At 34.9% G+C, this 27,149-nt stretch overlaps 1 protein-coding gene across 3 annotated transcripts in view; it reads right to left on the bottom strand.

Moving 5' to 3' along the window:
- LOC119672891 (rho-related BTB domain-containing protein 1) overlaps nucleotides 1–27,149 on the bottom strand; it is a 47,751-nt gene that overhangs the window by 16,772 nt on the left and 3,830 nt on the right. For all 3 annotated transcript variants that reach the window (XM_038084054.1, XM_038084051.1, XM_038084052.1), the window contains exons 2-3: nucleotides 22,645–22,841; nucleotides 22,483–22,586 (exon numbers count right to left, since the gene is read on the bottom strand). In XM_038084054.1, the coding sequence (XP_037939982.1) occupies nucleotides 22,483–22,586; nucleotides 22,645–22,824 (284 nt within the window). In that variant the 5' untranslated portion in view covers nucleotides 22,825–22,841. The remainder of the gene's footprint in view (nucleotides 1–22,482; nucleotides 22,587–22,644; nucleotides 22,842–27,149) is intronic.

The following is a 27,149-nucleotide window of genomic DNA, read 5'->3' as shown; positions in this document are numbered from 1 at the left end:
TGTTTAATGTCGCCTATTTTGTTTTTAATTGTGTTAAACAATGTCCTTACTAAAGCTATTGACCAGTCACAACGAGGTATACGATGGGGGCGTTCAAACCACCTCGAGGATCTAGAATATGCTGACGACATTTGCCTTCTCTCAACTCGGCAGAATGATATGCAAGATAAAATCAACGACTTAGTTCACGAATCACGTAAAGTTGGTCTTATAGTGAACACGGCAAAGACAAAGGCAATGAAGATAAATAATTCAGACCCTACCAGTAAATTTAACCTGGACAATACAGAAATCGATAACGTCAGCAGCTTCACATACTTAGGCAGTATAATATCGCCGGACGGTGGCGCGGCAATCGACATCCAAAGCCGAATCAATAAGGCATGCTCCGCCTTTTCGTTATTGAATAAAGTTTGGAGCTCTTCAATACTCTCCCAGCACACCAAGCTGCGGTTATTTAACAGTAATGTTAAGAGCGTTCTGCTTTACGGCTGCGAAACCTGGCTTACCACCAACAACCTGATTCATAAACTGCAAACTTTTATAAACAAATGCCTTAGAAGAATACTGAAAATTTGGTGGCCCCGCACTATTAGAAATTCCGAACTATGGTCAAGATGCCGCCAACTTCCTATAGCAAACGAAATCAAAAAGCGTAAATGGCAATGGATCGGGCATAGTTTGAGGAAGGCACCAAATGAAATCTGCAAACAAGCATTAACATGGAATCCTCAAGGAAGCAGAAGACCTGTTAGGCCCAAGCAAACGTGGAAGCGAACACTGGAGAAAGAAATCCAAGCAAGCGGAAAAACCTTTGGAGAAATTAAAACCCTGGCAAAAAATCGTGACAGTTGGAAAAAGTTCGTTATGGCCCAATGTTCCCCTGGGAACGTACTGGATTGATTGATAAAAATCGCCACACGAAAATATCGTACAAAAAGTAATTGTACGATATGCGTTAAACTTTGACAGTTGCGTTTTATATTGAAATATCCAACATATGTCGTTTTGCCGAGCTCATCCTGAAATTTGCGCAGGCAAACACACTCCACAATCACTTCAACAAATGCAAGGCTTGTGGAAGCAGCTGGCATAAAAATTAAATGCACGCAGATGCCCAACTCGTACAGTGGCTAAATGTAAAGAGGTAATTTACTTCATATTTATTACATTTTCTATATTTGGTACCATGTTTTTGTATGTAGACATTGAATGTATTAAAGAGCCAACTGCACATGCCAGCAAGGCGCTTAAAAAGGAGTCAGGGGCTTATTGGAGATGAACCGAGTTTAAAATGATGGCAATTTCGAGACACAGGCTTTAGAGACATTTGGATTGGCAGCAGTTGATGGTGTGGGAGCGATTAAATGTCTTGGGCTATCATATTCTGAGGGTACAGCCAACCATCAACCATTGGTCAGCCTAGCACTATCGCTAAGCCCAGTACCAATACTGAGCTCAATACCATCGCCCGTTAGCCCAGTAAATCAAATAAGTTCGAATTCGGCTATAAGTATTTCACGGACATAACATGACATAATAAAAATAAATAATAATTTTTATTTGTATGTTAATAAAACTATTGTAGTATTAATATAAAAATGTAAATATAATTTTAGAAAAGAAAATGTTCAGAATAGTAATAAATTGTATTAATTTAGTATTTTTAAAATGATGTTTTAAATTTTTAAATATTAAGTAATGGACAAGAAAGGTGGTAACCGCAATAACACGAAACACAAAAAAGGTTCAATTTTGGGTTATTGCTGTGACGTGTTTCGTTGCCGGTTCGTTCGTGCTGTTGAAGAATGAAGAGTCGAGCGTGTTTTGTTTTGTGTGGTCCATTTTTTTGTTATTGTATATTAATATAGTTGTCATTTTAATAAACATATAAGTGTTTTCGTATGCACAAATCTGGATTTTTTATTTAATTCGAGTAAGAACAAATCCACAATAAGTAAATCCAAGCTATTTACTTACACATATTTGGTGGCCCATGGGGGGACCGCTAAGAAAAGGAACATTTTTATAAGTTGCATTTTAAAATTGTCGGCTGTAACTTTAACCAATTGCAACGTGATTGCTTTTCGAGGAGTGAAATCGTAACAAACATTATTATAAAAAGTATCAACACGAAAACTAGTCTACAAAATTTGACTGTTGTTCCAAAACTGTGTTGTTTCCACGAAACTAAAAACATCAAAAAGGTGATTACGTTCACGGGAAAATAAGACCAGTTCAGGAAGTTGCATTTTAATAAAATCAACACAATGACCACAGAACAGAAAGGAAATAATTAGGTGGCGATGCAGGATGACTGCAGGATAAAAAAACTTTAAGAAGGATAGCGTGGTTCGGAAGACAAACATCTATTACCAACAAAGACTGCAAAAGCTGAAGGATCTACGATACCAGTTTGAAACTACTCATGAATCAATAGTAAGTAGTAGGAACGATCGAACATCCGAATATTTTGTAAAAGGTGTAAGTGAGAAGTTCGACGAAGCTCATCTTGACGCTTTCTGCACTATACAAGAGGGCTTCGAAAAGGTTTATCCTCCAGCACAACCAGCTCCAGTAATTGTCCCAATGCCAGAACCAGTTGCACACATAAAACTACCTACTCTTCGTGTGCCCACCTTCTCTGGAAAATGTACCGATTGGCCTGCGTTCCACGATGCATTTGAACGGTTAATTCATACCAACAAAGAGATAAGTTTAATTCAGAAGTTCCACTTTCTAAAAAAGGCGCTCCCAGAAGACAATGATTTAGATATTCAAAACATGCAGTTGACAGAAGCTAGTTATCCCATTGCATGGGAATTAGTGGTGAATCGATACAATAATCCCCGAATTTTATTTATGCATATTATGAAAGATCTGTTCAGCATTCTTAGCCAATTACTGAAACGAGCGACTGATATAAAAGTACTCCTAAATACAGCTAATCATTGGTTAGCCTATTACATTTCAACGAAACTGTGCCCAGAAACGCGAAAGGCATGGGAACTCCATCTTGGAAGCAACTCCACCATTCCCATTTTTGCCACATTGGAATCTTTCCTGTATGATAGAGCAATAACGCTGGATGTTCTTGAGAGTCGCGAATCAACTATCGATATCATGCCTAGCGCAAATATACTACCAGTTCGAAACTCTGTAAGTCCAAACGCCAATACAAAAAATCACACCATTCGGCTCTCAACACGTCGCTATGTCCATTATATCAAAATAATCATGTTATTCGTCGATGTCAATTCCTCACTAAGGATTGCTTCGAACGGAAGTCCATCGCGTCTCGAATGAAGCTATGTTTAAATTGTTTATGTAGATCCCATACAGTTTCACAGTGTCCTAGTACTAAAAACTGTCAACAATGTGGACAGCGTCATCATACACTCCTGCATTTTCCTCCATTAGAAAACTCTGTAAAACCAAATAGCAATGGTGACATCGCTTCATACAACGCGTCCGTCCAACAAGGTTGACAGACAACATCATAACGTCTCATTACCACCTTTGACTACGGTCAACTACACCGAAGGTGAACAACATCGATTTCTCTTGGCTACCGCTCTAGTGTCGGTTAAGAACGAATTTACTGATCAAGCTGTCATTCTTCGTGCTTTGGACGACCAGGGTTCCGAATGTACTTTCATATCAGAACACCAGGACAAACCAGGAAAAATTGATTTAATTCTTCGTGCTGATGTATATGCACAGTTGATACTAACAGGACTACGAATTGGGGCGTCGAACCAACTAATAGCGCAGCAAACTCATTTAAAGTGGATTATTTCTGGAAATATTGGGCCAGTTGTGCCAAAGTTGCAAACGATACGGTGTCATCATACCTCACATGGCAATTTAGTAAAACACTATTTTGAGCAGGATCAGGTAATTCCCGATCGTGAAGTCTCTTCTGAGGAACAGTGGTGCGAAAATTTCTTCATTAAAACTCATTCTTGATTACAAAATGGTTGCTATATGATACCACTGAAGTCACACTTTGATCCGACACAAACTCTCGGTCGATCTAGGCAGATTGCATTAAACCGTCTTTTAAATTTGGAGCGTAACTACCATCAGGTGATTAACGAATATTTCAGCTTGGGACACGCTACCCGTGCAGACTCTACTGAAAAACAACGGTGCAAATTGAATCAAAATCACGTACCAATAAATAACTCTTATGTATTGCCTCATCATGCAGTTTTGAAAAAAGAAAGCCTCACAACAAAATTGAGAATTATTTTTGATGCATCAAGTAAAACATAAAACGGCAAATCATTAAACAACATTCTATGCGTGGGTCCTAAACTACAGAACGATTTGACGGCAGTTTTGATAAATTGGAGATTACATCAATATGATTTGTATATAGATTGTAATCAGTATACATTTAAGGCCGAAGAAAGGTAACGACTCACCTATTAGGTAAAGGAAAACCAACCTGACAGTTCTATGAACTTGGCTAGGTCCCTAACATTACAGGATGACAACTCAGTCAGGTCAGTTAGAAAAGGAGATCCAAGGGTTTTTAATCTTCTTCTGGCTAGGCAAGGGCACTGACACATGAGATGGAGTACAGTCTCCTCCTCATCCTCAGAACCACAACCTCGACAAAAGTCATTAAAGGGGAGACCCAGTCTCATAGCGTGCCTTCCTATTACGCAGTGTCCCGTCAGCACAGATACCGTAGTGCTGAGCAGGTTCCGTCTTAGTTGAAGTAGCTGACTAGTTCTTTTCTTGTCTAAGTTCGGCCAAGTCAACCTAGAAACCTGACATTGAGGTTCGTCAGCCCAGTATTGCTTGGCTATGCTCAGGTATTTTTGTATGATTGCCAGTTTAACTGTAGCAAGTGGAACGCCTATATCAGAGAGGTTAATGTTAGGGAGAAGAGCACCTGCCTTGGCTAGGTCGTCTGCCCTACAATTTCCTGTGACATCCCTGTGACCAGGAACCCAAATGAGTTTGACCCTAATAAACCTAGCTAGGTCATTTAGTGAAGCACGGCAGTCTTGAGTTGTAATTGATGTGGCTGAGGTGCTAATCAGTGATCTGATGGCAGCTTGGCTATCAGAGAAAATTGAGATTGGTGAATCGGATGTTCGATTGCTTAGAACCCATTTTACAGCTTGGTGAAAGACTTGAAAGACTGAGACCCAGTCTTTCAGAGAAAATGCCACAGCCGACTCGTTTATCTATTTTGGAGCCGTCCGTGTAAATGTCAACCGTTTGGAGAGGAATCACTCTTTCAAGGATCCAGTCCTCCCTGCTAGGTATAAGAGATTCGAACCCCCTGTTTAGGTCTGGGTAACAACACATGTAGTCAATAGAGACGGGAGTTGGCAGATCCTGATTCAGTATGATCGCGTGGCCTATATCAGTTCTTGACCAGCAGGAGAGGGCGTTGAACGTGGTTGCAACTATTTTGGCTTGCTGTTTTACCAGAAGCCGAGATGGCAGGCAATGAAGCAGAGCGAAAAGAGCTTACGTGGGGGTGGAGCGAAGAGCACCAGTGATTTGTAGTGCAGCTATTCTCCTAGTTTTGTCAATTAATTTGATGTGGCACGCTTTTTCATTTGCCTGCCACCAAAAAGCAGCCCCATACAGAAGAATTGGTTCCATAACAGCTGAATAGAGCCAGAGTAATGTATATAATGCACGGTTTGAGCCCCCAACTGCGACCTATAGCTCTTCTACAGCAGTAGGTGGCGCATACAGCTTTGCGGGCTCTCTCAGCCAAGTTGTCTTCCAGCCGAGTTTAGAGTCCAGAATAATACCCAGATATTTGACGTTCGAACTAAAATTTAGAGTAACGCCCGTTATCTTTGGTAAGGAAAATGTCGGTATTTTATATTTCCTGGTGAAGAGAGACAGAGGTTACTCTGTCTTTGCTGGGTTAATATCAAGACCGAATTCCCTGCAGCATTTAGTGACAATGAGGAGCGCAAAGTTGATAACATTGGATAGAACTTGGGGGAATTTGCCAGATGAGGCAATAGCAATGTCGTCCACATAAGCTATAACACTACATCCGGATTATTCCAATAGTTTTAGCAAAGAATTAACCGCTATGTTCCATAGAAGAGAAGAGAAAACCCCACCTTGTGGCGTTCCCAGACAGACTGCTCTGGAGGATTGAACACTTCCGATGTCGGATGTAATAATCCTAGTTTTAAGAAGGGCCTCTACAAATTTAACCAGACTATTGTCGAGATTTAGCTTTGAGAGGGATTTTATACCATTGGGGCAGACATTGTTGAAAGCGCCCTCAATATCGAGAAAAGTGGCAAGTGTGTATTCCCTGAGAGAGATGGAGTGGTCAACTTGCGAGATGAGTGCATGAAGCGCAGAATCGACAGACTTGCCTTTAGTATAAGCATGCTGTGATGGAGATAAGAATGCTGGGTTTATCTTGTTCCTGATATGCAGATCAAGAACTCTCTCCAGTACTTTTAGAAGAAAAGAAGACAGACTGATTGGTCTATAGTCCTTGGCACTGCAGTGAGTTATTTGGGAATGAATACTACTCGAGCCACTCTTCAGCAGCTTGGGACATACATAAGCTTGAGACAACCATTGTAAATGCTTAGGAGCCAGGGGAGGATTACGAATTCACCCTGTTGAATATCGGCGGGAATAATTCCGTCCCGACCTGGAGATTTATAAGGTTTAAAAGTTTGGATAGCCCACTTGATTTGAGTGTTGGTCACTTGAAACGGTTTCGGAATGTTTAGAGGGGGCAAGCTGATTTGTGTTGATAAATCAACATCAGAGGCTACACTCCCTGGGAAGTGCGAGTCCAGAAGGATGTCGAGAGTTTCCTTACTGGAGTTGGTCCATTGACCATTTGGAGCCTGGATACAATCGAATGTCTCATGGGTGGAATTGAGGATTTTGCGCAGTCAGCTAGACTCAGAGGAGGATTCTATGTTGCCACAGAAGTTTTTCCAAGCTGCCCTTTTGGCCCGCTTAATGGCGTATTTAAATTCTCTTTGCTTCTTTTTATATGGAACCCAGTTTCCTGTTGCTTTAGCATCATTAAAAAGTTTTCTACAGGTTTTTCGGAGGTCTGCAATGTTTAAGTTCCACCAAGGAGGTTTGGGTTTGCCCCTAAATTCGGGTGGCTTGCAGGCCGCGTTTGTGGCGCATCTAAATGCGTTCCATGAAGAAATTAAATCAATCAAAGCATCTCGGCCTTTACCACATCATAGTAAATTACGCAATTTACCGTTCAACAGAACATATCCTATTATTCTTCCAAAGGCTCACTATGTCACCGAATTAATCATTAAACACGCTCATCATATAACCCTGCATGGTGGTATTCAACTAACACTGTCATATTTACGACACCGTTTTTGGATTGTGAATGCACGACAGGTGATAAAACAGCATATTCACCGATGTGTTACATGCTTCCGACGTAAGTCTAATGGGTGATTTACCGTTTCATCGTGTAAATCCTCCATCTCGGCCTTTTTTAGCGACAGGCGTCGATTACACTGGAGCTATAGAACTAAAGTCATCACGATTCAGAGAAAACACTAAATATAAAGGGTATATCGCCATATTTATTTGTTTAGCAACCAAGGCTATTCACTTAGAAGCGGTAACCGGCCTTGGTACCGACCATTTTCTTTGGGCATCACAACGTTTTATAGGGCGTCATGGAATTTGTAATGACATATATAGCGATTGTGGTACCAACTTTGTCGTAGCAAACCGGGTTCTTCAAACCAAACAACAACAATGGAGGTCAGATATAGAGCGCGACATTGTCCCCTATTTAACCAATCGGCAAATCCAATGGCATTTTAATCCTCCATTATCACCAAATTTCGGCGGACTATGGGAAGCTAATGTTAAATCCGTAAAACATCATCTTTGGCGTACAATTAACACATGCCTAACATATAAAGAATTATCAAGAGTGTTGGTCCAAATTGAAGATCCAGGATCCAGAAGATTTGGTAGTATTGACGCCGGCTCACTTTCTAATACGTAATAACATACATTGTTAACGCCACCGGATAGTATTACAAACCATCAATCACTTAAACATCAATATGTTGTTTTGCAACGTATGATACGTAGTTTCTGGGTTCGATGGAAATCCGACTGGCTGTCTCATTTACAAACACGTCCAAAATGGAATAGTGAAAATCTAATCGATTGAACGAACTTGTCATTGTCAAGGATGACCACTCTCCGCCGAATGAATGGGTTCTAGGTCAAATCATAGCACTGCATCCTGGTGCTGATGGACTGACAAGAGTAGTTACTACAGGGCGTATACAACCGTTCAATTTCAAAACTCTGTCGGCTTCCTATTCCTAGCTACGGCACCGACATAGCACCAATATCACTGAGTAACACAAAATGAATTATCATGCTGGATGCAGCATTCGGGGGCGGCGGCTGTAACGTGTTTCGTTGCCGGTTCGTTCGTGCTGTTGAAGAATGAAGAGTCGAGCGTGTTTAGTTTTGTGTGCTTTATTTTTTTGGTATTGTATATTAATATAGTCGTCATTTTAATAAACATATGTGTTTTCGTATGCACAAATCTGCATTTTTTATTTTTTATTTGATTCGAGTAAAAACAAATATACAATAAATCCAAGCTATTTACTTACACAAGTAATTTTATTGGAAACTACTTGAAAAACAAAGACAATAGTAAAAGTAAGTAGATAAGTGTGAAATTGAAAAAAATATAAATAAATAAAATAAATATGATTTTCTTTACTGATTTTCTTAATTATTTGAATAATAATTGATAATTAAATTGAGTAATAATGAATAATAACTAAAGATTGAGTTAAGCAGCGCATCTGGAAAATTGAAAATGAATGATTCTGTTATCAACAATAGCAAACATGTAATTTAAGGGATTTGAAACTTATAAATAAACAATAAAGGTGGCAGCCATGTTTTTTTTTTCGTAGATCACTCAAAGTAGTTGTTTAGTAATCAGTATTTTTAGTTATTTTAGTTATGTTATGTTATGTTATGTTATGAGCATTTCAGAGCTATATCCCTTATGTATTTTTTGACCGGATTTATTTTAAGATCTCTTAGCATGTCATCTGTGCGGATGTACCATGGTACTTTGAAGAGCCTTCGGAGAGCCTCACTTTGAGCAATTTGTAGCTTTTGGATAGTAGAGTCGGCAGCTTTGCTATACGCGACACACCCATAAAGTAGTGTTGGTCTAATTATCTGGCTGTAGATCAACTTTCTGTTCTTCACGCTAAGGTTGTTGTGTGAAGAAGATATTGTACAACATGGAGAGAGTGGAGATCCTGACTAGATGGTACTGTTGATTCTTACACAGAATAACCTCTCGCGCAGGAAGCTGCTGAAGATTTTGATTAGCCCGACTGGGATATCAAAACGAGACATTTTAACTATCAGACCGCCGTGTCAGACCTTGTCAAATGCCTTGGCGATGTCAAATGTAATCATACCCGTTGACTCTCTTCTGCTTAGGGCCAACTGTATCATCTGAGCCGTTCGCACTATTTGCAATTCTGTGGAGAGGTCTTCCCTAAAACCAAATTGCTCGTCAGGGAGAATATTCAGCGAGTCCACCGAAGTTTTGAGTCTGTCTAGAATCATTTTTTCGGCCAACTTACCTAGAGCTGACAGTAAGCTTATGGGCCGCGAGTTCTGCGGAAACTTCGGATCCTTGCCGGGTTTAGGGAAGACTACAACTGTGGCCTGTTTCCAGATCTTAGGACTTTCGCCTAGCCTCAACATACAGTTGATTATATTTGCGATGCGATGGATTGCATCTTTCGATAGATTACGTAAGCATCTATTGTTAATATTGTCGTACCCTGGTGCATATCTTATCTTCAATTTTGAGATGATTATGCCGATTTCATCACTAGAGCAGGGCGCGATGTCTTCATCAGGCTCTTGGTCCAGGATATTGTAAGCCTCGGTGATATGTTCTTACTCTTCAGAGTCATCATCACAGTCTTTGTTAAGCTGGAATTGAAGCTCCAGAGAATCAACATGGGCCTCGGCCGTTTCTGAATCTGTGTATGCCATGCCGGTCGCCCCATGAATAAATGGCATTACCCATTTGCGTTTCAACCTGAAGTATTTGTTTATGACAAAAAAGGAATTATTACAGGTTTCTAGCCCCAACAGGAATTCACCTAAGTTTTTATTTCTGAAGATGCCAATCTTTCTTCTGATTTCCTTTGACAGGTGGCTGGCCTCTCTTTTACTTCCAGGATCTCCAGTAATCTGGGTAAATTTACGGACTCTGTTTTGGTGCCTGATCATGTGTTTAATATGCTGAGGAATGTTAAAATAGTTGCTGGGTTTTCTATTTTTGATAGTAGAGCTGTTGTTCAAGTAGTCTTGAATTTGATAAATAAGGTTGCGGATACACTCCTCCAGGTCCACTAAGGTTTCAGGTTGGTTCAACACACCTCCCACATCTAACACATTTTTGAAGGCGTCCCAGTCCGTGGCAATGAACGCGGGAGTCGTACTGTTTATGAGACAGTTTTCTAAAATGAATAGTACTGGCTTATGGTCCGAATCTAGCTCGGCTAAGACTAAGACAGTAAGCACAGTAAAGTCAAGGTTATTAGATATATAGTGTGTTGGTTCATTAGGAACCTGTAGTTGCAGTAAGTTGTCAATGGTAAATTGAGTGATCACCCTGCCTGCAATATTTGTGCCACTATCACTCCAATTTCTGTGATGCGCATTCAAGTCACCAGCCAGAAAAGTCATCGAATTGTTATTAAATTGTGTTTCAAGGTCTCTTATGTAGGATTGAATATAAGATGGTCTGTAGACTGAGGTAAAGTTTATATTACTCACACCGGACTATCCACCACTACTGTAGTTGTTTCAAGCGTTAGCAGGTTGTTAGATATAGTGTGATGTTTGATAGACTTCTTGATAATTACAGCCGTACTTTCACCTCTTCTGGACACTCTGTCTGATCTGTAGAAGTCATAGTTGGGAATTTTCAATTGCAGAGATTGCTTCAGAAGTTTCTTGTATCAACATGATGTCTATATCCATATCATGTAGGAATTAGATAACTTCGTATTTCTTGTTGATAATAGAGTTCGCAATCCAAGTCACAACTTTAAATCTACTTAGTGGTGCACTCATTTCCCAGTGAGAGTAGGTAGCAAGCTTTGTAGCATGGTCTGCATTATGTTCTTCATCACTGTGTTGAGTTGTGCTTGAAAGTTCTCCATAAATTTCTTAAGATGGGAGGCGGGCAAAGGATTGGTGGGGAATTGTTGCGATGTGCTTCCTGACATTACTGAGTCTGCATAGGACCTTAATGGCTTAACAGTGGAGCTTGCAAGTAGAATAGTTGGAATTGGTGTAGGGATTTTCTTTTTCTTCATATTCTGCGGGGCACAAGGACACTCTCTATAGTTATCCGTGTGACCACCACTACAATTCGAGCATTTCGAAGCAGCACACTTGGGTGCGGCCCTACAATTGGTGACAACTGCCCAAACTGTTGACAGTTATGGCGCTGGGAAGGACCTTTTAGCGGAGGCTGCACTTCGACTGTTGTCACCTTCAGAAGACAGACACTGGAGATATTATAAATGTTCTTCTGATCAGCAGGAAGACGAATTTTTATAATTTGTCGGCTGCATGTCGAGTTTTGAGGAAATGACATTCAAGAGTGCTGAATCCTTTTCTTTCAAACTCCTCCTTGATGTCGTCCGGGCTCTGCCCCTCCACACCTGGCAATATTAAGGTTATTCTCTTCAGGAAGGAAGTGGGTATGGAATGACTTCTTAATCTCATTCAAGAACCTAGTTAGATTACGGTGGTCATCAATAGTAGCTGAGGTTATCTAAATGCCCAAGCGCGCCTTCTTAACCTCACTAAATTTCAGGTTTCTTGAGTGAAATTGTTTAACCAACGATCTCCAGGTATTTGTCCGACGAAGCACTATGTGGACAACTTTGCTTAATTTCTTGTCAGAGGAAGCACCATTTTGTGCAGATTGTTATTGATTGTCATTTCTTGTTTTGACAGCGGCACTAGCGCTTGGAAGCTTGTTATTTCCTTGTCTTTTTGAGCAGCTGGGTGGAAGGGACATTGACAATTACTGAATGCGCCGCCCTTAGACGACTTGATTTTTCGATCATAAGATGGGAAATTTTCATCAGTTTCAAGAAAACTGAAACGTTCTGTACGGAAAAAAGGTTTGTTGAGTTATTTTAGTGCAACTAAATATTTTAGACTTGAAAACTGTGACATATTTTTATTATCAATGTAATAATATATATAATATGGAGAATAAAATGAGGTATGTAGAGTTCCAGATAGGAAAGGTATATCTCTCGCGAAATATTGGCAACTAAAGTGTATTCAAGCGTCATATGAAAAATGATATAACAGCTCTGGGCTATTAGACAGGTCTAACTGAATACATTCTAACTGAATGTAGAACTGAGAAAATCTAAAAAAAAGGTCTTGAATAGATCATTGCGACAAGCTTTATATTCTTTCACTAGCTACTCGTCTAGAAATAATTTTAATGAAATGGTATTAAATAATACAATTATTTTGAAACCCAGTTAACAGAAAATCTAGATGAAACACCCAATGTTTATTTTATTGAATATAAAAAGTGGCAAATAGACTCTTCCATGAAAAACGGCAAACAGGTATATATTTATAAAAATCACCAGGATCCGATGAAGTATATCGGATCCTGATATGCTGCAGCATTGTCCCTAATTGAATCTAACTATGTAAAGTAAACTTGCGGGTTAAATAATTTTAATTTTAAAGTAAGCAATATGTAGGCTTGCTATTCAATTAAGATCCAATTCATTTTTTCAACTTTTTATCTGGCAATAAATAAAGTACTTCACCAAAAGAAAGTGTCTGGACCTATCATGAACTGGATAGCATTCACGTTGAGATCTAAAATTTTTAATGTTAAACTCTGAGTTAAAATTTACCACAGTCGCAAGAGATTTCCTGCAGGGGGGATTATACACTCCCCTACGTAAATTAAGAACGTTCCACCAACCTATATGAAATACACTAATCCCAATACACAGTATCTCATAACAGCTGTACTAAATGGCACTAAACTTCTATTGTAGCAGCAAATTAAACACATGTGAATATATTGACTTTTAATTAGCATACTTTTATTTTATTTTGCATGTTTGACATTTATTTTCATATTTGACATCTAATTGACAAACGTCAACTACAATAGCTGTAACAACTTTAATTTATCAAAGAAATGAACTCATACTGTAAAAGTTACTATAAAACCAACAAAGGCATTTTTAGCTAGTATAACACTCTTAGAGATCTAAATCTCGAAATGGACTATTGAACATTCCATCTCAGCAAAGGGCTAAGATGATAATGTGCCCTTTACCGAAACCATATTGGTGACCAGTGAAGTGATTTTTTTTTTTTTAAATTTATTTTATAAATATTAAATACTTATATTTGTGACCAAAACTTATTATTATAATAATTTGTTACCGGGCTAATTGGTCAAATTTTAATATAAATAAAAAGACACTAATTTATTATTTATATTAAAAATCGTTTATACTTTATTTCCGATATTTCGACTATCTTCGATAGTCATCTTCAGGGAAAACTACACAAAATATAGGATGTTCACATTTTTTATAGCGGATTATAAAGAAAAATCATATTTATATTTTTTTTCTTGTTGTCATCATTATTATTGTATTTATTGTATGATTTTTCTTTATAATCCGCTATAAAAATGTGAACATCCTATATTTTGTGTAGTTTTCCCTGAAGATGACTATCGAAGATAGTCGAAATATCGGAAATAAAATATAAACGATTTTTAAATATAAATAATAAATTAATGTCTTTTTATTTATATTAAAATTTGACCAATTAGCCCGGTAACAAATTATTATAATAATAATTTTTGGTCACAAATATAAGTATTTAATATTTATAAAAAAACGGAGGGCACGCCGTAAATAAAAACAAAGTTTATTAAAAACAATAAAATTTGTAATAATCAAAAATGACGTCTTACAGCGCATTGAAAACAAAATATAATGAAAATACCAACAAAATGTTTAAAAAATATAGTGGACTTAAAAAGAAAAATGCAATTATATTATCTGATATAAAATTCTTGACCAAATGCAGACATTATGACATTATTCCAAATTTCATAAAAAATTCAAATCACCATGTAAGTGACATATTTAAAATTAAAAAAACATTTTTGCCAAGTATCAAAAACACTCTGAATAAACATATTAATACATTCCAAAAAAAATTACTTAATCTTATAATATCACAGAAGCACATTCTTCTTAAACAAAATAATAACAATATCACGGTAACAGAAAATATAATTCAAAATTTAGTGTGCCATAATGATTATAAGAACTTTATTTACAATGAACAAATCCTTTACAATAAATTAATAACAAAAAAATCTAATTCAATGGATCAAAAATTTGAAAAATTAAAACTTAAATTAATAAAATCGCTTGACATAAACATAAAAGAAGACTGGTTTATAAACAAAACTGATATAGAATTCCCAGCTGATGTGCAGTGGCTTCTCTCTCTCGGTTCTAATTTCTCCCTACCTCTTTCTAAAAAAAGCTTTCCACTTCTTAAGTATTTAACAGATGGAGAAGACTGCATTAATACTTTAGAAAATAAAGAAGAGCAAGAAATAGCGAGAACACAACTTATCGGTATGGTTGAAAGGTATAAAAGACAAATAACACATTCTCCTATGGAAAAATACATATTGCGCACAGTGGAACAAGCGAAAAAATTTTTAAAACTGAATAAAAACATTTTAATACTTAAATCTGATAAAGGCAACAAAACAGTTGCTATAAAAAAAGAACATTATGACAAAGAAATTAAAAATATAGTAAATGATATTATGACATACCGAATACTCAGAAGAGATCCAACTTCAACGTTACAAACTAAAAATAATACAATAGTCACAAAACTTTTTGATAATCAAATAATAAATAAAACAGAAAAACTAAAATTATGTACATATACAGCCAACCCACCTAGAATATATGGGTTACCTAAATTACATAAAGAAAATATGCCACTTAGGCCTATTTGCTCTTCAGTTAACTCACCATCATACGAATTGTGTCGATATTAGTGCTGTTCATATTCGAATTTACGAAGTATTCGAAGAAATTCGAATATTCGAATAGTAAACGAAGTCTTCGAAGTTGAAAAAAACTTCGAAGTTTTTGTGAATTTTTGTTCTCGAAGTCTTCGAAGTTTAAATGTAGTGAAAAACTTCGAAGACTTCGAAGACTTCGTAAGCAAAAGGTGAAGTGAGAGCGCAAAATGCAAACAAACGTGCATCACACAAATTATTTGAGGGATGAAAGCATTTGCTTTGTTTGTACGGTTTTATGTTTTTTGTTGTTATTCTATGCAGAAAATTAAAAACATGTTTTTTTGTTTTATTTTATTACATAAAATTTATTTTATTATTAAATATGTATTATAATATATATTATTTTTAAATATGTTATTATTAAATATTTTTTATATTAAATAAAAAATTCACATTTTAAATAACTTATATTTATTATATATATTTAAAAAATTATATTTGAGAAAATTTTTAATATAATATAAAATATATACGTAATAATATGAAAATATTGATATTGATGGATTTTATTAGTAATGGAATTTTATAAAAGTTTTCATTTTCCTTTTCAATAAAATCACAAATTAAAATCTTGAAAATTAGTTATGGAAAAATGAGTTTTGCTTATTAATGCCTAATTATTTGACCTGTATGAGCTGTGATGATCACGCAGGCAAGCGCAAATTTATTTTTGCATTATAAAATTTTGAATGTTTTGTTGTAGTTACAGTTATTTTACTGTTTATGGAAAAATTTTAAATCCCTTATTCTAGGAAAAGAAATACATAATATTATAAGGAAGTATCTAAATAAAATGTAAATTAGTGTATAAGCAAAATTGTATAAAAGAAATTCCATCAAATTTTCATGTATTTTATATTATATTAAAAATTTTCTCAAATATGATTTTTTAAATATAAATAATAAATATAAGTTATTTAAAATGTGAATTTTTTATTTAATATAAAAAATATTTAATAATAACATATTTAAAAATAATATATATTATAATACATATTTAATAATAAAATAAATTTTATGTAATAAAATAAAACAAAAAAACATGTTTTTAATTTTCTGCATAGAATAACAACAAAAAACATAAAACCGTACAAACAAAGCAAACGCTTTCATCCCTCAAATAATTTGTGTGATGCACGTTTGTTTGCATTTTGCGCTCTCACTTCACCTTTTGCTTACGAAGTCTTCGAAGTCTTCGAAGTTTTTCACTACATTTAAACTTCGAAGACTTCGAGAACAAAAATTCACAAAAACTTCGAAGTTTTTTCCAACTTCGAAGACTTCGTTGAAATACGAATATTCGAATATTCGAAGAACTTCGAATTTTTAAAAACTTCGAATAATGTGAACAGCACTAGTCGATATATAGCGTCAATTTTAAAAAATCTGACCATACATTCGGTTTATAATGTTAAAGACTCAATTGATTTCAAAAATAAGGTCAGTAATTCATATATATTCGATGATGAAATAATGGTATCCTTTGATGTAGTATCCTTATTTCCGAATATACCGATTGAACTAGCCATTAAAATTTTGGAAAAGAAGTGGAATATAATTAAGACATTCACTAAGATTACTAAATCACTTTTCTTCGAAATTTTAAATTTCTATCTTAAAGAAAATAATTACTTCATGCTAGACAACAAAATTTATAAACAACGTAGAGGCATGCCAATGGGCTCACCGTTATCACCCATTATAGCAGATATCGTGATGGAAGAATTATTGGAAAAGTGTGTGGATGACCAGGAATAAAAACCAAGATTATTAACGAAGTATGTAGATGATATCTTCGCGATAATACGCAGAAATAAAATAACTCAAATACTTCAAATTTTGAATTCTTTTCACATAAATTTAAAATTCACCATAGAAGAAGAAAAGAATAACAGGCTTCCTTATTTAGATGTTGAATTAATTAGACATAATAACCAAATTCACTTTCAATGGTATAAAAAGTCTTCAGCGTCAGGAAGATTAATTAACTACAATTCCAATCATCCTAAACACGTGATTTTAAATACAGCATCCAATTTTATTAGAAGAGTTCTAGTACTTAGTGACAAAATTTTCCATAATGAACAAAAGAACATAGTGCGTGATACTTTAATAAAGAATGACTTCCCCGAAAGGATTATTAATATGATGCTTAATAAGACCTTTAAAAAGCTCCAACCTAACAATAATAATGACAAAAAAATATATAAATCCATTGATTATGTTCCGAAATTGTCAAACCAAATAATGAATTCTAGTATATATGACAAGGAACGTTATAAAATTACTCATAAGGCAACAAACACAATAGCTAAATTATATAGCAATACTAAAACTAAAATTAATAATAAAGACAAATTTAATGTAGTGTACCAGCTGAATTGTAAAGGTGACGGGTACAATGTATGTAACAAAATATATATAGGTACGACTAAAAATAAGCTTAGGACAAGGATGGCTGGACATAAACACAGTTTAAAAAATAAAAGTGGTGCTGAAGCCAATACAGCATTGGCTGTGCATTGTATGGAGCATAAACATGAACCTGATTTTGATAAGGCAAAAATTTTATATGAAGAAAGGAACCATAATAAGAGGTACTTTCTAGAAATGCTCTCAATACTTCAAGTGCCCAATAATATAAGACTTAATTATAAAACTGATACGGACAACTGTGCTCAGGCTTATAGGAATATTATAAACAAATGACACAGGATGTTTGTAAAGCTTTTTTGTTTTTTTTATAATTTTAATTTTTCTTTTGTATTTTTATTGTAGTATTTTTTTTTTTTTTCTTGTCATCATTATTATTGTATTTATTGTATGATTTTTCTTTATAATCCGCTATAAAAATGTGAACATCCTATATTTTGTGTAGTTTTCCCTGAAGATGACTATCGAAGATAGTCGAAATATCGGAAATAAAGTATAAACGATTTTTAAATTTAAATAATAAATTAGTGTCTTTTTATTTATATTAAAATTTGACCAATTAGCCCGGTAACAAATTATTAAATTTATTTTCTTATATTGAGCTCTGTCAAATCGGAATAGACAATAAACAATTTTAAAAAGTGACTAAATACTTAAAATTTTTGTGAGGGACTGTGCTCAGTAGTACATCCGTCTGTTGAAGTCGAACACATTAAAGTTCCAGTGGCGTGTGAGCGTTCTGCCTTCTATTATCATTCTGCTCATAAAGTGGTTGGGATGATACGGTTTTTGTGTTTACTGGCTTGGCTTTTTATAACATCCTTAACTACGGGAATGTTGAGATCGCGATGTATGCATTCATTTGTTATATATCTAGGAGCATTTAAGATGAATATAAGGGTTTTTGATTGAAAACGTTGGATAATATCAATATTTGAAGATGCAGCAGTTCCCCAGAGTTCAATGCCATATGTCCAGATTGGTTTGAGTATAGCTTTGTAAATAAGAAGCTTATTTTCGACTGAGACCTGTAAATTTTAGAGGTCCCGCAGTCTGATGCCAAGTGCTTTTCTATTTGTAAAAATATGGTGCTTCCAAGTTAGTTTCGTATCAAAGTGTATTCCTAATATTTCGCTTGGGTAGATTGAGCGATTAACACATTGTTAAGGCGTACCGGTGGGCAATTTTTCGTTCTCATTGTAAAAGTTATTTGTGAAGACTTACTCATTTGCTTTTATTCTCTAGGTTTTAAGCCACTAGGAAATGTCATCTAGCGCTCGCTGAAGTTTGTTGGGTGCTAACTGGTGATTTAAGTGTGTAGCAATTATCATAGTATCATTAGCAAAAGTTCCAATGTCAATACCAATGGTGGTAGGCAAGTCGATAGTAAAAAGTAAGTATAACACAGGTCCCAAGACACTGCCTTGTGGCACTCCAGCCTGAATTGGCCGCAAAGTTGAAATTTCTTCCCCCTGTTTTACAAAGAAATATCGTCATTCCATGTAGGATTCTAAGAAAATGTAATAATTAGTTGGGAGCATCTTTTTAAGCTTAAACAATAGACCGTTATCCCAAACTTTATCAAACACCTGGGATATGTCCAGAAATGCTGCTGTGCAGAACTTCCTTTTGTCAAATGCTGTGTGTATAACATTAACCACTCTCTGTACTTGCTCTATTGTACTGTGCTTTTTTCTAAAACCAAATTGATGTTCCGGAATTAGTCTCCTTCTATTGACAATGGGCATTAATCTGGTAAGGAATAAATTTTCCAACAACTTGGACATAACCGGTAGAAGACTAATTGGTATATATGACTTAACATCTTTAGCCATTTTTCCAGGTTTAAGTACCATGCTAATTTGAGCCACCTTGAATTGAGGGGAGATAAAGCTTTTTGTTACGATAGAATTAAAAATGTTCCGCAGTAGAACTATTGGTTGATCCAGTAACTCCTTTAATATTTTTGAAGTAATTAGGTCATATGTTAGCCGGGTGCTATATTAATTTTTAGTTTTTCGATTTCGAATTCTATGTCGAAAATCGAGAATTTTCGTATTGGAAGGTCCAGTTGGTGCGTTTGCTGTAATACCTCTCTAATTTCTTGTTATACCATTCGGGGCTTCATTAATGTTTGGAATAAAAACTGTAGACAGATGATCCGTAACTAATTTCCTTTTTTCTATATCTGTTCGGGCCCATTGCCCAAGTTCATTTTTTACTGGTGGTTTGTGCGTTGATGCCTTTTTTTTGATTGCTTGCCAGAGTGAGTAGTTGATGGAAGTAGTTGCGTCTAGTCGTTGGAGATTTCTTTGTATTTCCAAATTTCTGGTTGTTTACAGATGTCCTTTTAGATTTTTGATCAGCACATTGAAAAGTTTTTATCTTTTGGGGATTTGGTTTGTTGCCAGCGCCTTCTCGCTGCTCTTTTGGCTATAATAAGTTCTTGAGTCGTACTACATAATGGTGTAGCGAATTTTTCCATGTTTGGAGGCGTGGATCTCCAGGCTGATTGTTGAATATTCCTTATAAGATGTTCGGTTTCAATTTCTTCGTCTGTTTTAAACGCCATTTTTACATCAAATAATGACTTAAGTGTATGCCTAAAGGCATCCTAGTTGGTTAATTTGTTGTGCAGATAACATTTGTAAGCTTTAGGTTGTATATTCGATTTTATTCGTAATAAAACTGGCGAGTGATCTGATGAAAGATCAAAGCTTGATTTACAGAATGTGTCATTTTGTATTTTTTTTGGATCCGCGGGCCAATAAGTTGGCTCTCCAGATGAGATAGTTAAAAGATTTTCGCTTCTTATAGCCGCAAGCATCTGCCGTCCTTTAGGTGTTGAAAACCGAGAGCCCCATTCAACGTGTTTAGCATTAAAATCTCCCCCCACAATAAATCTATTACCTAGAGTTCTAAAGAATTTTATGTATGTTGCCGTGTTAGTTGCGTGTTTTGGTGGACAATATACTGATGTTATTGTGATTGGGCCACACCAATCTTTTGTTGAAATGCTGGTTGCTTGAATCTCTTCAGTGCGGTATTGTTGCAATTCAAACTGTAATATGCTTGTTTTAAGTGGATATGTGGCTATATCTGTTTGAAAATCAAAAGCTACAAAACCCTGACTACTGGAGACTGCGAGATGTGATGTGAGTCATGTACATAGAATCCAGTTTCAGATACTTTTACGTAAGGATAGAAATCCTGAAAGCATCAAAGCTTTCGATACTTTGACTTGTCTGATCACATAGCATACATCATCATGGGAAAATAGAATGGTGTTGTTTTAAGCTATTAGCAAAAATATTCGGTACAGAAAGCCGCCAAAGTTGCTTTGCATAATGTTTTAGATTTTAATGGTAGTTCACAATGTACCATTCTAAATGTTGTTATCTAAATAGTCTTTTCATTTGTTATGTAGTTGATCACTCATAATTTTTGTAATATCTTTGTACAGAGTATCTTTGCGAGAATTGACTATGTTCAATCTACAACGATGATTACGTTCTTCGACAATTAACAATGTCTAAACTAAGTAATAAGATGCCTCAACAAGAAAGCCCAGTTCGTCTTTTTGAAATATCTATAGATCTGCACGAGCTTTCCCAAGAACCAAGATAGATCGAATAGTGGTAGTGAAAGTAAGACCACAATAAATAGTGAGACTTTAAATAATGCAATACAAAACGTGAGTCCCTATCTAACAGATATATTTGGCGTGTGCTGTTGGGGGGCAACAGTAAAACAAGTCAAACAGGGTTCAGATCTAACCAATCCTAGTATTAAAAAGTCCTTTAAAGCTAACATTTTACTATGTTACATCCCAACATAGTGGCGAAGTGTTAAAGTAGCATTAATTTCAAAATCAGATATAGTTGACTTGATAAAGTTTCCTTTGCATTAGTATTATTTGTACTAAAGAATCTGGAAAGAATAGGTGCAACTTATATCGAAAGAAAGAGAACCTGTGTCAAAGTTCCTTTTACAATATTCGCAACATGCTTACCAATGTGGTAAATTCTGTAAAATCCTATTGGGCAAAATATAAAACGCGGAAGCTCTTTTTTAAAGGCATGTTGATATTAATGGGACGTTTGACAATGCTTGTGTAAAATCCAACTTTTAGTATGGATCAGAAACTTGATTGATCAAGAGCGAAATATAAAGAAAACTTCACAGCTTTACCAACAGATTCCTGCTTAATAGAGAGGAGACTGAATTTATTTCGTAAATAGACAAACATATTTCTTGTAACACCTACTTCGATTAGTTTTATTAAACCAACTTTCATATATTTCATATCATTTGAACGGTACTCGAAGTACCTTACCATGCTCTTTATATAGTAAATCAGTTCACAATTATATGTGCTATCGTTGATTGAAGTCTTCACAACAACAACAAGAATATAATTCATATTTATATAAATTTCTAATTTTATAATTTATATAATTTACATTGATTTTTCATTTTTGCAATAGCAAATTTTTATATATATTTTTGATATAAAATTTATAAAATATTTTTGATATAAATTTATAAAATTTGTGTTCTACTAAAAACATACTTAAAATAAAAAGCATAGCGCTAGCGTTGTGATAATTTGAATCAGATTTAAATAACGAAATATATACTAATAACTATTATATTAAGACCGAAACGTAACACACCATCAAAATAAAGCGAATTAGTAAAAACAATTTTTTTATTACGAAAGTTACAAATTAAAATTCAAAAAAATTTGGAGTGTTAACAACCCAAGGTCAGAGTAGCGCACACAATACTAGTATAACATATATAACTATAATAAAAATTATAACATATTAACTAACCGGCCATAAGCGAAGCGTCGATCTTTATCATGATCACCAAACGTATCCCAAAGTCTTAAAGACACATTTACACCATCCACTACTTCCCACGAACGTTCTAATACCTGTTAAATATTGAAACTGAATTTATTACATTATTTTTAGTTTTATAAGAAAACTTACATCTTTATAAATTCTATACTGATCAATTGCCCAAACTGTAGGCACATGTGTTGAAAGCAATTGTGAGAGAGATACATGCTTATTGCATGCTCTTGCACATATCAATCGAGTTTTTCCAACTGCAGTATCACCAACTAGAACACATTTTACCAGTTCTTGATGCGGTTGTTCGTTGTCCATTTTATCATTACCAAATTCTAATAAACATATATAAATTTTCAAATTTTAATAAATTTTAGATAATTATGTACATATGTCAGTCATTAAGTATTTTTTACAGTTCATTAACGAAGACACATATATTAACTATTTATTCAAGGACACATTCATTAACTATTTTTAGAGTTTATAAGTTCTAAGAAATAATATTATACTTTTAAGTTAGTAACTTAATAAGAGACAATTTTATCATTAATAAATTACTGTCTTACACAAGCTCAAACTATTCAGTATTTAAAATCAATCAAGATATCAATTTTAAAATCTTATCGAAGTGCATTTCAGACATCCGACAGAAGTTATGAAAGCGTTTAACATCCAGTTCTTTGAAAAGCGATGTGCATACACGATTTATTTTATTCAGAAACTCTGACATCTAATATTTACGCTTTTTTTTGGTGCCCTCAGATATAACTATGAAAGCAGCACTAGCTATAATCACGTTATTGCTAATTTCTTTATATATTATTATATTTATACTTTATATACTTTACATATTATATAATAAATTATATAATGTAATTACAAACACGACTAATCGCGTTTGTTGCACAAAACAACAAATCAAATGAAGGAACATTCATTTGCATATCATCCACAATCTACAAATGTACAATAAAATTGTGCGCATGTTCTATTGTGTTAAGTAGACCTCCAGATCACATAGCAAATGTAAGCGAACGAACGATCAAACTCTACACAAATTTCTTGTCCAACGCAAATCCTTCCGAATGCTAACAAACACTACAAATCGATTCGTTCGAGTTCGCGTTCGCAACCGTTCGTTTAGGTGTGGACGTACCTTACCCATATACAACAACAACTAACTTTTTATTTAACTTTACATGTTTGACATTTAATTTCATATTTTACATCTCATTGACCAACGTCATCTACGATGGCTGTAACACTTACCTCACCGCACTCTTTGCGAATGTCTTATGGGAATCGGAGTTACTGACACTTCAGTCTCGTTCGGAATCGGGATCGAAAGAATCGGGGTTACTGACACTTCAGTCTCGTTCGAAATCGGGATCAAATGAATCAGGATTACTGGCACTTTAGTATCGTTTATTTAAGTGTTTTCCTTGTTTACAAAAGTCGGAAATGTATGTATTCGGTTTGACTTGAGTTTCCCCTTTTTTCCCCCACTAACAAAGTTTGTGTTAAATTTGGCAAGTTGCTTCCAACTCTTCGTAATTGATCTGTATGCCTTTTCCACACTCGGTTATAGTTCTGTTGAACGTCATAATGTAAGTCGCTTACTGATATCAAAATCCTACCAAAACGTCATTTCTTGATTTTATTTGCTGGTAACAACAATTCTAACAGTGTTTGAATTTGTCGTCCAAACATAAACATTGCCGGAGATTTATCAGTTGCATGGTGAATCACTCGTCGATAAGCCATTAAAATTTTTGAAATATCATCTTGCATACTTGCTGCTGTACAGTTTGCAGCTTTAAGTTTCGTTTTTACCGTTTGAACAAATCACTCTGCTTGCCCGTTAGTAGGCGGATGATAACGAGCACCTTGTTTATACCATTGCTTTTTAAATAGTGTTGAAACACTGTAGAGTTAAATTGCGTTCCATGGTCTGAGACCACTACCTTGAGATTCCAAACGTTGCAAAAATTTTACGGCACGCAGATATTGTAGTTTCTGATGTAATGTTTGGAATTATATGCACTTCAGGTTATATGCACTTCATTTGCTGTACGCATCTACCAATATTAAAACATATTTCCCGCAGATTGCCCCAGCGAAATCCACATGCACTCGCTCAAATACTTTTCTTGGTCGTAACCAGTAATGTACCGGTTCCACTTTTTATACTTCAGCCCTTGTAAGTTCACATGCTGGACAGTTAGACACTAATCGATCAATATCGCCATCCATCTGCGGTCACCAGCAATATGCACGAGCTAACGCCTTCATTTTAGCCATTCTGAAATAAGCAGTATGAAGTTCTTCTAGTACCCGTTGTCTTAATTTTATTGGAATGTACACTCGATCACCTTGAAATAGACAACCTTTTTGTAACGAAAATTCAACTTGCGGTACACCAAATCGTTTTGTAGTGTCACATTTACGTCCACACTTCAAACAATGTAAGAGATGTACTATATTTAAGGTTTGCGATGCGAATTGTATTGGACGTTCTGCTTCATCTGAATTTGTTTTTTTACTTCTTCAAATACTTTTTCATATTGTTCAATATTAAATTTCGCATTCTTGTGAAGCAACCGATTTAATGGATATACGATCTTACTTAAGTTTTGTATAAATCTTCTATAATAATTTACTAACCCCAAAAATGAACGTATCTCGTCCTTACTCTTTGGTTTTTTAATCTTTTGAATAGCCTTTATTTTGCTATTCAACCACAATAACCACAATATTGTATTATGTCCACCAAAAACTCCGATTTAATCCAATATACACCCCATATATCGTTGACTAGTCTATCCATGAATCGTCGCTACTTGGCTGTCGCGCAAGCAACACCAAACATCAATCGTGTAGGTTGGTAAAGTCCTCTATGAGTATTTAATGAAAACAAGTGTCGATCATTCGCATTGATTTCCAATTGCAAGTAAGCTGTTGTGATAAGTCAATTTTTGAAAATTTGTCTCCAAATTCTATCACTCATCGAACTATAACGAACCTTTCTCACCGAGGTTTTGCTCGCCGGATTCCAAGTCCAGTCCTACAATAAAATTTGTTGAAACCGTGACACTTTCACTTGAATTATTATCAGTCATTAACACCGTTTCATTTCTTCAATTTTTCCTTTTTTCTTTTTATCCTCGTCGCCAATTTGTTAGAGTAGTAAATAAAACATGTGAACACTTCATCTTTCATTCACATGTTGTTGTTGTTGTGATTTGAGTTAGCGCACTTTTACTCTTTTGTAGATGGAGGAATTATCCCTGTCCCACACTAAACTTTAACTATACTAGAATCTTTATCATTTATTTATCTTCTAACTGATGACGGACCGTAGATTAGCATATTGTGGCGAACATTCAAGCAATGAAGCTTATGAAAAACTTAAACAGCGATATAAATAATTACTGCACTTTATAGCACATCTGGCATCTCTAATTTGATCAGAGTTCGAATTTTCGAGTAATGCAAAGCAAAATACCAAAATGGACTAACGGAAAAAAACGACAACAGTTTTGCTTGGCGCCTTTTCGGCTCGACATACTTTGATTTGAATTTGCTTTGACTTTTGTTGTTAAATTTTAATTTTTGTTTTATCTTACTTTAAATTGTTACTTCGTTAATATTCAAATATAGAATAATTTAGTCGTGCACAACATACTTTTTTTTAATATAATTGTGAAATATACACGTGCACCACGACAATATTTTCCTTTGCGTCATTCATTCACATACTAACTTTTTATTTAACTTTACATGTTTGACATTTAATTTCATATTTGAAATCTCATTGATTAATGTCAACTACGATGACTGTAACATCTATATTTACAGTACTGCTTTTCAATAGCCTCAGTTATTATTACAATTTTTTAAAGTAATTTTTATAATTATAAATTATAATTTTTTTACACAAGAAAGTAGTGTAACGTTTCAAATTTGCCAATGCCATATACATTGACGAAAGTAGGAGTCTGAACTGACAAAAACATTAGTTACTTTATACCTGAACGGATTCTAATAACGAGGAAATTTTAAAATTCGAACACTTAATTTTTTAGTCGTGAATTTTTTTGAATATTGCCAAATATTAGTGGTTTTGGTTAATATATTGCACAATATAAAAAAATTATAGATTTCTTGAAATTCAGAAAAAAAAATAAATAGAACCACATAAATTTACAATATGTGTAATACCTTTACTATTAGTAAAGAACAGCAACGATAACGAAAACTGAATTTAAGTAGTAGAATTTCTAAAATTGAACGAAAAAAATAAAGAATGGCGTTACCTTTGACGAGATTAGAAGACGTATAAAAGACGTTTCGAAAAAAGTGGATTAAAGAATGAGTCCAGTTATGTAACTGCCTTCTCAACTAACACAGAGATATTATGTGTCATTATCAAGATTAATTACAAACTCACTTCTTTATGCCAATGAAATAATAATAAGAATCCACTGTATAGAGAAATAATGGAATATTCTTTGTTGCGTAGATTTACATAAATGATTATTATGTTCCATGACTCGTTCAACGTTGTCACTCGCGGTGCCCTAAGAATCGTTGAAGATGAAAGTTGCTTTTAAACGGTCAATGCTAATGTTACTCTTTCG

This window comes from Teleopsis dalmanni, chromosome 1 (genome assembly GCF_002237135.1).
Source record: "Teleopsis dalmanni isolate 2A chromosome 1, ASM223713v2, whole genome shotgun sequence".
In the NCBI taxonomy this organism is placed as follows: Eukaryota; Metazoa; Arthropoda; class Insecta; order Diptera; family Diopsidae; genus Teleopsis; species Teleopsis dalmanni.
This window is presented reverse-complemented; position numbering and strand designations above follow the sequence as displayed.